General features: G+C 34.3%; 2 protein-coding genes across 2 annotated transcripts; one reads left to right on the top strand and one right to left on the bottom strand.

Annotated features, from left to right (window-relative positions):
* Window positions 1–17: 17 nt before the first annotated feature.
* On the bottom strand, window positions 18–1,370 carry LOC111378180. Its single transcript, XM_023001346.1, has 2 exons — window positions 812–1,370; window positions 18–718 (listed from the first exon to the last, which is right to left on the bottom strand). The coding sequence occupies exons 1-2, from the start codon at window positions 932–934 to the stop codon at window positions 407–409; spliced, it is 435 nt and encodes a 144-aa protein (XP_022857114.1). The 5' UTR covers window positions 935–1,370; the 3' UTR covers window positions 18–406.
* A 3,252-nt stretch (window positions 1,371–4,622) lies between these two features.
* On the top strand, window positions 4,623–12,065 carry LOC111378174 (pentatricopeptide repeat-containing protein At2g30100, chloroplastic-like). Its single transcript, XM_023001341.1, has 2 exons — window positions 4,623–5,855; window positions 11,109–12,065. The coding sequence occupies exons 1-2, from the start codon at window positions 5,118–5,120 to the stop codon at window positions 11,880–11,882; spliced, it is 1,512 nt and encodes a 503-aa protein (XP_022857109.1). The 5' UTR covers window positions 4,623–5,117; the 3' UTR covers window positions 11,883–12,065.
* The last annotated feature ends 2,555 nt before the right edge of the window (window positions 12,066–14,620 follow it).

Genomic DNA, 14,620 nt, shown 5'->3' with positions numbered 1-14,620 from the left:
ATATATTTGACAAGATAGAGAATTTACTATCTTTCCCCTTGGGTACAAATTAATGATACAATAACTATTAAGATTTGAGGTTCCATCTCAAAATGTCAACCTTGTTAAGAGGAGTAACTCAAACTCTTATAATTTGTTCTGTGTTATTATCTTTATTCAATGTGAAATTTATCCCTTAACATGCCCAGCAAGATGGTGGCTCGTTTGAGCAAACCAATCTTGAAATCCATATACTCATTTTTTCAAGTCTTGATAGGATCAAATTGCTCATTAGAGCTTAATGAGTTTTAATACCATATTAAAATTGAGGTTCTATCTTAAAATGTCAACCTTGTTATGAGGGGTAGTTCAAGTCCTAATAAATTGGTCTACGTTTTTCATCTTTATTCGACATGAAATTTATCCATTAATGGCAGTTTGAATGATCTAAATATAAACAACTCACTAGATATCCTCTGAAAGCTGTTTGAATGGCAATGGCAGCACGATGCTCCTTTGCATAATTTGTGGGAGGCCTTGAAAGCCTTGGAACTTCAGATGTAGCTTGAGCTGCAGCCACTCCCACTGCCACAGCATGCCTTGGGTCATGAATAAAAGCAGCTTCCAAAGAACTGGTCACTGAAGGTGCAGCACCGGCAGCATTGCTCGTTTTAGGCGGGGTTGCATTGATATCCTGATGGTTGAGTTTCCGAAAAAGCCATCCACGTTTCTCCCTCTTCTGCATACAAAAACCAGTGAAGGAGTTTACTCATCGAAGGAAGTAAATCAAAAGATTGACTATTCCAGATGTACACAGCGCAACTAACGATACCTTTTCTTCTTCCTCTTCTTGTTCATCTTTGTTTCTATTGTTCCTCTTTTCACTGTCTTTAACAGGAGATCTGAATGCTCTTTTGACCGCCGTCAGCCAAGATGATCCCCCTTTCTTTCCCATAAAAGATGGGCGATTGAATTACAGCTAAAGAACAACGAAAAGAACAAGATATGTGTAGGAGCTATTAGTTATTATCTCCTCCTAACAACTGCAACAATTTAGGTAAAAGTTATGAAGATTAATGAGTAAGAGAGAGAATCTGAATGCTAGTTAATTCTCTTGAAAAAGCTCTGATCTTTTTTCCTTTTTTTTTTCCCCTGAGGCAAAGAAAGGAGGCCAGCGATGGAGGTGGGGTGTCAGAGAGAGTGTGGTCAGCAGCTTTAGATACAAAATTATTTAATAGGCAGACCCCAGAATGGAACATGCATGAGAAACAGTAAAGAAGAGAGAGATTGTATCCTCTGTGTACAGTATCTGTTTATCCAATATAAATGTGAGTGAGTGAATATCGAGAAGAGCACGTTGAAAGCTGCATCACCAAGTCGTTGAAGGAGACAATGCACAGCAACCAAAACTCATGTCTTGTGAGAGATTCACTTGCCTCTCTTTAATAAACAATTAAACACCTCTCATGCCATCACGTGTTCCCACCAATACTCACCCAACTCACTTGCGCATGCATAATTTTGAACAATTAAGCTAGATGATTTTCATGATGAGGTGTCATGCATTTGTCCATTGATTTGAATAAATGAAATTCAAATCAAGTACCAAAATGCGTGTCGCATCATCATCTGTCAAATTAACTGTATATATAGATAGCATACCTGAATTTGGAATAGTGAGATAGGGATGCAAAATATCTGTTTGTTTAGCACTTAATTGTCCCGTTTTAACGGGATAGTCGCGCCTTGCTCCTGCCTCCTATAACCCTTGACTGGACGGAAGGGTAGGGCTTCCCTGTTCCATTACCATTTCTATAGTGAAATTTATAGAAAAACTATCAATAACTTACAATTAAAAGTTTAAATCGATCTAGACTCAAACTGTAAAATGATTCAAATGTTTGGTGATAAAAATGTTTCGTACGTTTGTCTAGGCTCTTAAATTTATTTAACTATTGTTTGATGAAGATTTTAATCTAAGTCAAAATTAATAATTAACTTTAATTTCATATTTTATAGGAACTACAATTTTTCAATCACACATTCTATTAACTTTTATCAAAATTTACTAAAATTTTAATTTTTAGCTACACCCAATGAGGGCTTAATATTTTGATTATTTGAAAGAAGTTTTTCTACTCATATTTGACACAGTGCGAAACAAGGAACTCAAGCGAAAACCTTAAAAAAACGAAGTTTGGAATTTGAAGAGAATAAACTCATAAATTTTATTATTGAAAAGAAAATCAAAACAACGAAATAACCTCTTATTTATAAGGGTTTACATGGAAACATAGATTAAAATAACTAAAAGTAATGAAAATAAAGTGTAAACAAAATAAAACTGAAAAGATTCCCCCAAAAAAAAAAAAAAAAACTAAATGACAGAAATAACGCTGAAACTATAAAAATTAGTTTACGAGTCCTAAACGAACTCGAATGATCAAAATCCATCGTATATCATGGCATAACGATGAGAATTACTTGTCTCGTCGTCCTATTTTTGAAATAGTCTTATGGACTCAATACGGAATTTGGATGCTTTCTCTCCACTATTACATTTTTTTTTTCATTTTTATTCAATTCTTCTTCCATCCATTTAACAATATGTTTTACGGGTTAATTATATGAATGGTCACTGAACTTTGCCTTATGTTACTATTTAGTCATTGAATTTAAATATGTAACTCAATGGTCACTGAACTTCGTCAAATGTTACTACTTCATAATCGAACTTTAAAATATATCTCAATGGTCACCGAACTTTGCACCGTGTTACCCATCCGTCACTCAAATGGAAAAATCCGTTAAGTCCAACAAACAACGTTAACTCGAGTAACGTTGTTTGTTGGACTTAACGGATTTTTCCATTTGAGTGACGGATGGGTAACACGGTGCAAAGTTCGGTGACCATTGAGATACATTTTAAAGTTCGATTATGAAATAATAACACTTGGCGAAGTTCAGTGACCATTGAGTTACATTTTTAAGTTCAGTAACTAAGTAGTAACATAGTTGAAAAATCAAATCGACCTCAGTTACATTGGCACTATTCAAACATTTTTGTACTTTTATTTAATTTTTTTTTATCAATTTCTTTTAGTGTTCTAACCATTTCTCTTTCAATCTATTTATGCGGAATTTGAGATACGGTGAATTGATACCAGTTAATCTAAAAATCAAACATACTTTTTCACCATGATGGATGAATATTAGCAACAATTCTATTTTTATTTAATTTATAGGTCTCTGATTTTCTATTTCCTCTTTCTTCCCTTCATTTTCTTTGATTTCTTCTTTCATAGAGGTCGATTTGAGAAGTTTAGCCCTTGTTTGATCCCCATTTTGAGGGATAAAATGAATTTTTAAATAGTATATTGATGAAAAATGTGTAGTTAAAAATAAGGAAAAATTTTAAATTTGCGTGTAATATTATTTTATTGAATAATGTGTGGTTGAATGATATCAAATTACTGTTTAAGAATGTGTGTGTGTATATATATTGGAAAGAATGAGACTCAAACAAGGGCTTAATAATTCAATTTAAAAATATATTTTAATGGTCATTGAACTTTACCCTATGTTACTACTTAATACTGAATTTAAAAATGTAACTCAATGGTTATTGAACTTCATCAAGTGTTATTACTTCATAACCGAACTTTAAAATGTATCTCAATGGTTATCGAACTTTGCACCGTGTTACCCATTCATCACTCAAGTTGACGCCGTTTGTTGGACTTAACGGATTTTTCCATTTGAATGACGGATGAATAACACGGTTCAAAGTTCAGTGACCATTGAGATACATTTTAAAGTTCGGTTATGAATTAGTAACACTTGACGAAGTTCAGTGACCATTGAATTACATTTTTAAGTTCAATGATTAAGTAGTAACATAAGGCAAAGTTCAGTGACTATTCATATAATTAACCCTATATTTTACATCATAAATAGTTTTTAGTAATCCCGAAATCTTATAATTTGAGTTGATTTTGTTATGAAATCAATTTCAAATAGACACAATTCTTAAACTAAAGACAAGCCAATTGAAGTTGAGTTTCAAGCTGGATTTGAGTTTGATAAGTTCACAATTTGCTAGTTAAAGTTAAAATTATGAATCAATTTCAAATAACAAATAAGTTTTGTTCAAATAGCATTTAGTCCCTGTTTGTCATCCATTTTCTCTCATTCTTTTTCATTATTGTTTCTACAATACTCATTTTCAACCACACGTTTTCCATTAAAATAAAATTTTAAGTAAATCAAAAACATTTCCTTCATTTTTAATTACATATTCCAATATCAATCACTATTTCATAATACATTCTTCTCAAATAATGGGTGACAAACGCATCCTTAGGTAAATTTCATATAGTTTGGTTGGTTTTTCAATATAAAAATATTTTGATTTTCCACATCAATATGCCCCCATTTGACTTCTATTCTTTTCAAATTTTAATAATTGAAATAGTGCTTTTTGAGAAATAAGTGATTAAAAAAAATAATTTTTTTTTGATTTGTATGTGATTATTTTATAGAAAATTGTGTGATTTAAAATAAGCAGAAAATGAGAACGAGAACGACGGCTAAACGGAGCTAAGTCCCCTCCTTTATCAGGGTCGCCCGCCTCCGTCCTTCCAGAAGAAGAAAACCGAAAAAAATAAAAAAAGAAACAAGCAAACAAAAAGTTGGGGGCTTGATTGCAACTGAATGCCCGTAACCAATCTCCAGTCCTCCATGGATTCCTTGGACTGTCTGCAATTGGACACGTCTCATATTTCTGGGTCTTTGCTTCGATTCTTCGACTATGCTATTGAAACTCCATAAGAATTATATCCCTTTCTCAAATACTTTGCTTTTACCTTTGATTTCCTAAGTTTATAAATTGTATCTTTGCTTCAAATTTACTTAAGTTCGTCTTTTAGCAAAAACCCATCAATTACTTTGCTCTTCCATCAATCTACTTCTTCATCAACATCTTCTTCTTTTTTCTTTTCCCCATAGTTCTGATCTAATGTTTGTTTGTCCTGAATTTCTTGAAAAAAAGAGAAAAGGAGAAGTCAGTTTTTGTATCTGTGAAACTTTTTCCGGCTTACCATTGATACCCTTGCTTCGGTAAATCAAAATTGGGAAAAATGGCGGCTTCAGTTAGTGGGATTGCTGCTATCAACAATCTTCGGTTGATTCACGGCTCTTCGTCAAGAGAGTATAATTTTCTTGCAACCCTGAAGCCTAACAAGCTCAGAGTGAAATCTTGTGCAAGAATTTCAGTTCCGGAGAGCCCTGGTTCTGTCAGCACAAAAAGAAACAAGCTTCGGAATTTTAGGCTCCTGAAATCAGTTGAATTGGATATGTTTGTCACCAGTGACGGTGAGGATGAAATGAGTGAACGATTTTTTGAGGCAATTGAGGAACTGGAGCGCATGACTCGGGAACCCTCTGATGTGCTTGAGGAAATGAATGATAAATTGTCAGCCCGTGAGTTGCAGTTAGTCTTGGTGTATTTTTCGCAGGAAGGGAGGGACTGTTGGTGCACGTTGGAGGTGTTTGAGTGGCTGCAAAAGGAGAATAGGGTTGACAAGGAGACGATGGAATTGATGGTGTCAATAATGTGTTCATGGATGAAGAACTTAATTGAGAGGAAGAATAAGGTTGGGGATGTGGTTGATCTTTTGGTGGACATGGATTGTGTTGGGTTGAAACCAAGCTTTAGTATGATTGAGAAGGTAATTTCTTTCTATTGGGAATTGGGGGATAAGGAAGGTGCTGTTTTGTTTGTCAAAGAGGTGCTGAGGAGGGGGATTACATGTTTGGAAGGTGATAAGGAGGAGAATAAAGATGGTCCGGTTGGTTACCTCGCGTGGAAGATGATGGTAGTTGCTAAATACTCTCAATAACTTGTCCATGTTATTTACTGCTTATTTTGTATACACCAGCAGATATATTTCTGGATACTCTCATTACCTAATAATCAATTGGATGGATGCAAAATGACATATATCAATTAATGCTGATTTGCCTTATCATGTTATAATTAAGGTGTTGTTGCATAGTGCTTTCGAAATCTCACAGCATCTTTAGCAAATGCATGGTTGATTGCAATTATAAGAATAATACTGTTACTTTTTTTCCATCATGTCTTTCTGTGTTTGATACTTTGTTTGGTCAGTAAATATTTGAAGTAGACTCATTTTACTATTGTGTTTCCGTCCTAAGATTCTTGTGGAAAACATTCTGTCAGAGCCAGGATTTCCTAGTTGGGTGGGCAAGTAGTTTCATACACATCCATAGAATTTGTATTTAGAAAAAGTTATTTGTATCAATGGGAAAGAGGGATAAGATGAATCAACAAATGGACTGTATTCTACACTAAAACCAATATGCATCTCCTTTTCTTTGGGTAGTTGTGATAATTTTTTCTTTGTCCCAATTCCAGATTTGTTTCTCAATCTATGCTTAAATATTATAATCCGGGGTAAGTGATTCTATTGTTGTTCTTGCTTTTCCCACTATTACTCCAGCAAATGAAGTTATGTACATTCGATCTTATATTGTAATTTGTCTTATTACATTGGAACTTACTTCATCAAGTGGTTAGGTAAAATTGTCTCCATGCTGATGTTTTCATGATATATGCCTCTAGGATGACTGACCAAGAGAAGGGCACTTGTTTATAGTAGCATTGACATTTATAAACCTGTGGATCTCCTTTTCTACTAATTAAAATTATTGGACTGCTGCTTTCTTGATTTAACATTAAGAGTTTCGTTTTATCAATGAATGATTACTTTTCCCTCTCCTTTGAGCATCACGTGAAGTTGATGTTCTGGGTGCAGATTGTATTGTTTACAAGACATGATTTTGTTGTATGATTGCTTATGCTTAAATGCTTACTTGGTGTTTCCTGGATTTCCATATGACTATTTAGGAGTGTGGATCCTGGAGTTGGAAATGAAAACTGTCAAAATTTGGGGCCTGGGAGTTTGGTCTACAAGTTTCTTGATTATAAAATAATATTTAGATGCGCTAAATTTATTGTTCAAAATATGTAATTTGAAACACTTGTGAATCCTCAGCAGAATATGTAAGCAGATAAAAATTTTCATTTGCTGCTAGCTTAGTTCTATCACTTGTACTTGCTCAGCTATTCTGCCCAAGCCTGCTTGAGGAAGATTGATGTAGGACAACTTAAGCCCCGTTTGGTAGGGATTTTTTGCCCCAAAAAATTGATTTTTTGACCGTTATTTTACTATTCAAGTCGTAATTTTTGACTTCTTCTCTCACATATGGACCCCACTTTTCTTATAACGGTCAAAAAATCAATTCTCAAAATCTCTACCAAACGGGCCCTTAATTAGGTTATTTTTATTAGTTTTATTTAGTCTTACAATTTTGATGGGATTTGTAATTCTTGTAGGAGTAAGTTATTAGTTTTCTTATTTTTAGTAGATTTCTTTTCTTAGTCTAATAGAATCAAGAGATTACTTCTTCTTTCAATACCTACAGAAAAAGAGGGCTAAACTTGTTCCAAATGGATAGAATGCCATTTGTCGCCAATCTATGGCCGGGTTGCAATGTTGTCCTCATTTTATGATTTTCAGGATGAAGTCTCCAACCTATGGGTTAGGTATGCAAGTAGTCCATGGAGACTAAATCTGTCCATTTTGACCGTTATTTTGCATGTGAACACAACATGCCTAACTTTTCAAGGGTAAAATGGTTCGGCTGCTGCTGCAATCCCGTTCCCTGCTATAATTATAAAAGAATAAAGAATAAAGGAAATAGAAAAAGAAAGGAAAGGAAAAAGAAGAAAATAAAAATCCTAATAAAACCCAGCTCATGCCGTCATTTTTCCACCAATGGCTCCCCCTGGTTCAGCCCCCCACCCCTGCCACCACTTCCAGCCAACTCCAGTTACAGCACCCCACTGATTTCCTTCTACGCTTCAAGACGAATATGAAAGTTAGCAATGGGTAGGTTTATCCAGTGAATCCTTCTTTTGTAAAGCATGTCTGTAGATTTATATTTCCACTTGCTAATCCCTCTTGCAGCAGTGAAGCAATTTTTGCATTAAATCACATTTTTTGAAGTGCATTCACGCAGACAGGGTATGTGTTGGTTTTGAGGAAACTTCCCTACTTTTTCTGTTTTTAGTTCACTTATATGCTGTAGTTTTTGAGCATTCTGGTTCTTGTCACTAGATTCAGTATTCTTATAGTTTGCTGTTTATAACCAATGAAAATATTATATGCATTTTATATTAATTAAAGATCTTAAATCCTCATATTCAGAGCACCAAAGGAATATATTTCTTATTTTCCGCTGCATTTTACTCTGAGAAAATTTATAATGGCCATGAGAATGCCTGATATAGTGCGATATTGCAGATAGAAAGGCTTGGGCGTTCATTTTCTCTGTAGTTCAATGGAGAAAATGGTGTTGGCCCAGTTGATTTTTGCAATTTGGGTTTTCCGTGTGTTTGTAAGGTGAGAGCAAGGATGCTTACAGATATATTAAATGGACCGTCACTATTTGCCTCTCATTCGAATCAGCAGAGCCTCCATATGGGGTTTGCTTAGTTGAATATATAATAATGAGAAAACCTTATAAAAGGATATGGCGGTTGGAAGGGGCTTGGTTGTTAGTAAACTTTTGAATGAAGAAGGGGAGGATTTGGTGTCATGGATCGATGTTTGGATGTGTGGTGATAGGTTCTGGTTGTGCTCGTGTTGGTGACACTGGTGGTGGTGGGACTGGGACATCGTGGTGGGGAGGGTGTAGTTGGAGAAGACAAATGAATTTGCATTTTTTCTTTTCTTAATTTTAACTAATGCAAAGGTTTTATGGTCTTCTCAGTTAAAAATTTTAGCATGTGATATTCACGTGCACTGGTAAAATAGACGGATTCTGTAAGGACCTACTTGCGCACTCAAAAGATCTAAGTTTGGGACTTTGCCTCCAACAAAAATAGAATGGGGATGACAATGGAATCAAGGCCCTAAGTTGGGATGAATGGTGCAATTTTCCCTGTATGTAGTCATAATCAAATTCGATATATGCAACTTAGTCAAATAATATTCTTAAGCTTTCAGTTTTTTCCCTTGTTTTTACTAGATTTAGTTTCTACTGCTGCACCAAATTGAACATTGTTTGCCATCTCTTCTGCTGTTGGGTGGCTGTTAGGTAGTCGGGTCAGAGGATCAAGCCCAATGAACGTCCAGGAGGCTGGATGTACACAATCTCAAATAAAGACTTAGCAGTGAAATGATTAGGCCTACTATTTTAGGAGATTACCTTTTGTTTCCTTTTAGGAGATGTATTTTCATTTTAGCCTACTAGGATTTGGAGATCACCTGTTCTATCAATACTTATATAAGAAGACACCTTGGCTTATTTGTGATCATAATCAAATTCATTATGTTCAAGTTATTTAAATAATATTCTTAAGCTTTTAACTTTTCCCTTGATTTTACAAGATTCGATGTTCCGAATGTAAAATTTCGCTATAGCCTATAGTTGACCAGGCAAATCTATTTACTTATATTTGCACTACTATTTAGTGGCATTTACTTACTAATATTATATAGCACTTTGACGAATACTTAACTGAATGAAAGATACTACATTTTGAAAGCTTTGTAATCTCCATATATGTTGTTTTTGAAATTTGATAGTTGAAGTCGTGGTGAAGTAAAAAGTGGCAAGATCAATGATGCACAGGGATGGTGGATAGTAATTGTGGCTTCCTGCTTTTATAATGTGTAGAAGAGAATCATCACATACATATCTTCTGCTGTGGTAACCTGAATATCGGAATGACATAATTACCTACTGTTACATTGATCATACACAATGTTAAGTTCTATTCATTGTAGCTTGAGAGCCTAAGTTACTGTATCTATCTCAGGAAGGTTGATCAATATTTTCTGTTTTAGAAAATGAAGTGATATTGCTCAATTGTATGCATAAACGTGAATATTTTCCCCTATGAGTGGGAGGGGAGAAAAATCAACCAAGTTTTGTTTTTTGGACTTGGTCTATGTTTCACTCATGTTTATAGACACTTTAGTCACTTTTTATCCACACATTTCAAGGGACCCACAAGTACTAAGCACTTATCCACAACCCATTTTTATCAATTTATAATTTAAACCATTTTATAACTTCCCAAATATGCTAATATTTATGACATTGATTGAGAAGTTATATTGAGAGATTTGAGGTTTTTGGTAACTAAAAGTTGCAACCTAGGTCACAAAGGAGGAACATGGAGCTCAAGAGTACTGAACAGGAATTGTGAGGCATCCGGGGGTTCTATATTAGATACTTGGACATGAAAGAAGACTATCAACCTCAAAGTTTTAATGTCAAATGAGAATACTAGGAAATGAAACATGCTTTGATATGTTTTTCTTGTGATGATTTTCTTACAATGTGGCCGTGATGTGGAGGATCCTTTAAAAGAGCAACATGGTAGAGTTTAACTAGATGAACTAATTACTATTGCTTCTGTAAAAAAACATCTTTCCTCCTCCACTGTTATTGCAAGCCCAGTTTTTGTTTGTGTGACATTTAGAGATTATGGTGGTTTTGACAGATTGATTGACTGATGTGGTCCATGAAGACAAGAGATTACAAGCTTGGAACCATTTTTATTACTTTATTTTCTCTAATTATGCCAGTTTAACTAATCAGGGTTAATTTTATAATTTTTAGGATTGCAGGGACGAAGAGTGCAAATTCTATTATAGTCAGCAAGTTGGTCTAACAGTGGACACAACAGTGTTATTTTTGGTTGGAATATTTTTATTAAAAATTGAATAGATTTGTGAGAATTTTCTCCACTTTTTTTATCCGAAATCTTGATATTCGTGCATGAATCAACGAATGTTGATGCCTAGTTTTTTGGCATTCTTAAAAATCGACAAAAACTAGAAGGTTGTGTCATGTTATTTGTTTGGAATCGACTGGTTGATTGTGTTTTTGTTCATAGTTTCACACTTCTCTCTCCACCAGTGACACAAATGCTTCAGCCACACATCAGTTGAACCACACTCCCTGCCCACATTTCTACCTTTTAGATTAATTTTTTAACCTGTGTTAATGTGAAGAATTGATTGTTTCAGGCGGAGGGATGCTACATGGATGCAGCCAAATTAGTGATTCACCTTAGAGAATGTGGTTTGGAGCCAGAGTTGTACAGCTATTTAATTGCAATGACAGCTGTAGTGAAAGAGTTGAATGAAGTAGGCAAAGCTCTACGCAAGCTAAAGGCTTTCACCAAATCTGGTGTGATTGCTGAACTGGATGCGGAAAATGTTGGGCTGATCAACCGGTATCAAGAAGATGTTTTGAATGGTGGTGTGTGCTTGTCTAAATGGGTTATTGAAAAGGGTGGTTCATCAATCCATGGTGTGGTTCATGAAAGACTTCTTGCTATGTATATCTGTGCTGGGCATGGAGGTGACGCTGAAAGACAGTTGTGGGAAATGAAACTTGCTGGTAAGGAGGCTGAAGGAGATATCTATGACATTGTGTTGGCCATATGTGCTTCCCAGAAAGAAGTCAGTTCTATTGCTCGGTTGCTTACCCGAACAGAGGTTACAAGTTCTTTACGGAGGAAGAGAACCCTTTCATGGTTGTTAAGAGGTTATATTAAAGGTGGTCATTTTGACAATGCTGCAGAGACAGTAATTAAGATGCTGGACATGGGTTTGTATCCAGAATACCTTCACAGAGCTGCTGTGCTGCAGGGATTGAGAAGAAGAATTCAACAACCAGGAAATGTAGACACTTATCTCAATCTTTGCAAACGTCTTTCAGATGCAAATTTGATTGGTCCCAGTCTTGTTTATCTGCATATAAAGAAACATAAACTTTGGGTTGTGAAAATGCTCTGAGTAACTTGAAGAAAAGCCGAGAGATTCCGGTAAGCTTCTAAAGGTTTGACTTCAATCTCAGTGGACTCTGTGTATATTATGTACAATTCATAAAGGATAAGGCATATGGAATATGAGCGGACGGTAGTCTAATTGTATTATGGTGACATCTCTAAATTTATCTAGGAGATAATGTTTCAGTCAGTCTTATTTTTCCTTTTTCAATTTAAAATTTTTTGTGCAATTAATCTCCAACCTTCCAAATCAAACTTTTCAGTGCCCATCCTCAAGTTCCATTTGCTTTTTACATAATTTCGTCAACGATAACCTTAAATTTTCCTTGCAAGAGATGAATGATCTAATTTTGAACAGGTAAAATTGACAAGATATACTTGATACATAACCTAATCTTTCATATACAAATATTTAATTCATATTCAAATCCAACAACTTTATCGTTTACTTCAAATATTGCTCTCCTCTTTTCTCCAGCTATGGCTGCACGGTCGACCATCGACTATCATAGTACCATTGATCACCGTTGGGGCCCCAACCAAAAATCCTAGCTCCTTAAACCCATATACTAACTTGTAAAATCTTATCGTGACATATTTTGCAATAGATTAAATAGAAATTTCATTGTGCAGAGAGTGAATAATGAATGTGTCAGTCTAACCATTGACCAAATATTTTGTTAGTATTACATCTTAGGTTCGATTGTTGGATGGACTTAATTATCACTATTGGACCAAATTTAATTTTTGAGATTAATTATTCATTGGCCCTTCAGGTTTAGGGTTGCTAATTCTTGGAATTATTATTGTAGAATCCTACATATACATGGTCCATGTTTAAGGTGTCATATACTTTCATTTTCCTTACTAGCATAGGAAGAATAGGCAAAATACCTCAATCTAATTCTCTCTAAATGTAACCATCGTAAGTTGCCGCCTTCACCGGTTTGTAGTGATGAAGTTCCAATTTGTTATGGTCATGTGGATTTTTTATTTTGAATAATGCTATTTGTATACAATGAAATTATATAATAATTTACATACAAATGGGGTGTCAAAAAGAGAACGAGAAAGTTCGTTTTTTCTTTTAATTTGGTTGAAAAAATTCTGATCCAATCATTTCTCTCCACATGATATATGTAAATCACTACATGCATGTAGCACAAACATTTTCTTTTTATTAGAGAAGATGCTTGTTAGATTTGTTATTCTGTTGTACATATATGTATATATCAAATAGAAAACTAGAATTTATCTATAAGCTATACAAATAGTTGTATATTTATTTTCTCTCTCTTTCAACCTCAGCTGCTTAATTCAGATGAGGATGGAAACCACTCAAACAGATTCATGAACTGATATTTGTATGGTTTTAAGATGATACAATAAACAACGTTACATATTCTTTTCTTCTTTAATGTTATGCATTGCGATCTAATCTATTATACAAACTATGCCATTACAATCTGATGATGGAATTTTTTTTTTAAATTAAATCATTTTTATTTCAACTTTTATTATCTTTCCTTGTTATTTATTACTGGGATGACTTCTATAATTTTGTTAAAAGTCTGCGGATTAAAAGTGAAATTTTAATTGGGTTATGTTTTTCTTTTAAGACGGCTACATGTATTGTCTTCATTTTTTTTTTATTGAATAAAAACTTACAAAATTATGAGGATTTTCGATCTAAATCGATATTCATACGCAAATCACCGATGCGATCGAATATTTAATTCTTAAATGTACAATATTTTTATAAATAAATGTATCTTTAAGCTCGTTCTTCTTTCATGCATAGTCCTCAACATCAGAATCCCGTTTCTATTGAATCCCAACAATGAAGAAGGAGAAGGAAAAAAAATGCTAACCTAAGAACTTGCTAATGCAAACATTTGAATTCAGAAACTTTATTATTTAGCTCTATTGGGATTGCAACTCTAATTTAAACGACACTAAAGTATTATTAACTGATTTGTGAAATTAATCGACTCATTTAATATCACATATTATTTAGTCTATCATCTAATGTCACTTAGATTTAGATTTAATTTCACCGATCTTTTAATGTTACATTAACGTCACCTAAATTAGGATTGCAATTCCAGTGAGATTTCGTAGCATTACTTTTCCATAAAAGCTAGAAATGGTTTTTTCTTTGTTTCTTTTCCAATGGAACATATTAATAGTCAGTATAGTCAATAATATTATACAAACAAAGACATGAGCAAACTTTAATTTTTTGGGGTGAAAGGTGGGTTATCTTTATTACACGGAGAGAGAAATGTGTACGGTTCCGTATTAGATGTAGTTTCTTTGACTTGGATATATTAAATTCAAGATATTATTTTTTATTTATTTATATATATTTTTTAAAGATTTCCAAATCTCTTGGTACGTCTTGATGCATCCATGCTCACTTTGGATTAGGTCATCGTTCCCGTACTTTCAAAACATGGAAAATTACACACACACACGAACAAAAAGTTACCATATTTAAAAATAATTATGCAAAATGTCTAATATGGGGCTGTTTGTTGGCCATTAATTTTGGCGCAATTAATGAATTATTTGACCGTTGCAAAAAATTTATCTGACAACCCATGTGACTGCCTCAGAACATTTATCTTTACCCTTTCCATTTCTTGCCCTTATCCACCAAAGAAACGCGCAACTCCTCTCCCTTTAGCGCCGACCATCAAGAGACCCACAACGGCCGACAACAAACTGAAATTTACGGTGGAA

Source organism: Olea europaea, unplaced genomic scaffold, assembly GCF_002742605.1.
Source record: "Olea europaea var. sylvestris unplaced genomic scaffold, O_europaea_v1 scaffold1780, whole genome shotgun sequence".
In the NCBI taxonomy this organism is placed as follows: Eukaryota; Viridiplantae; Streptophyta; class Magnoliopsida; order Lamiales; family Oleaceae; genus Olea; species Olea europaea.
The sequence above is the reverse complement of the archived record's forward strand: the minus strand, read 5'-3'. Positions and strand labels throughout refer to the sequence as shown.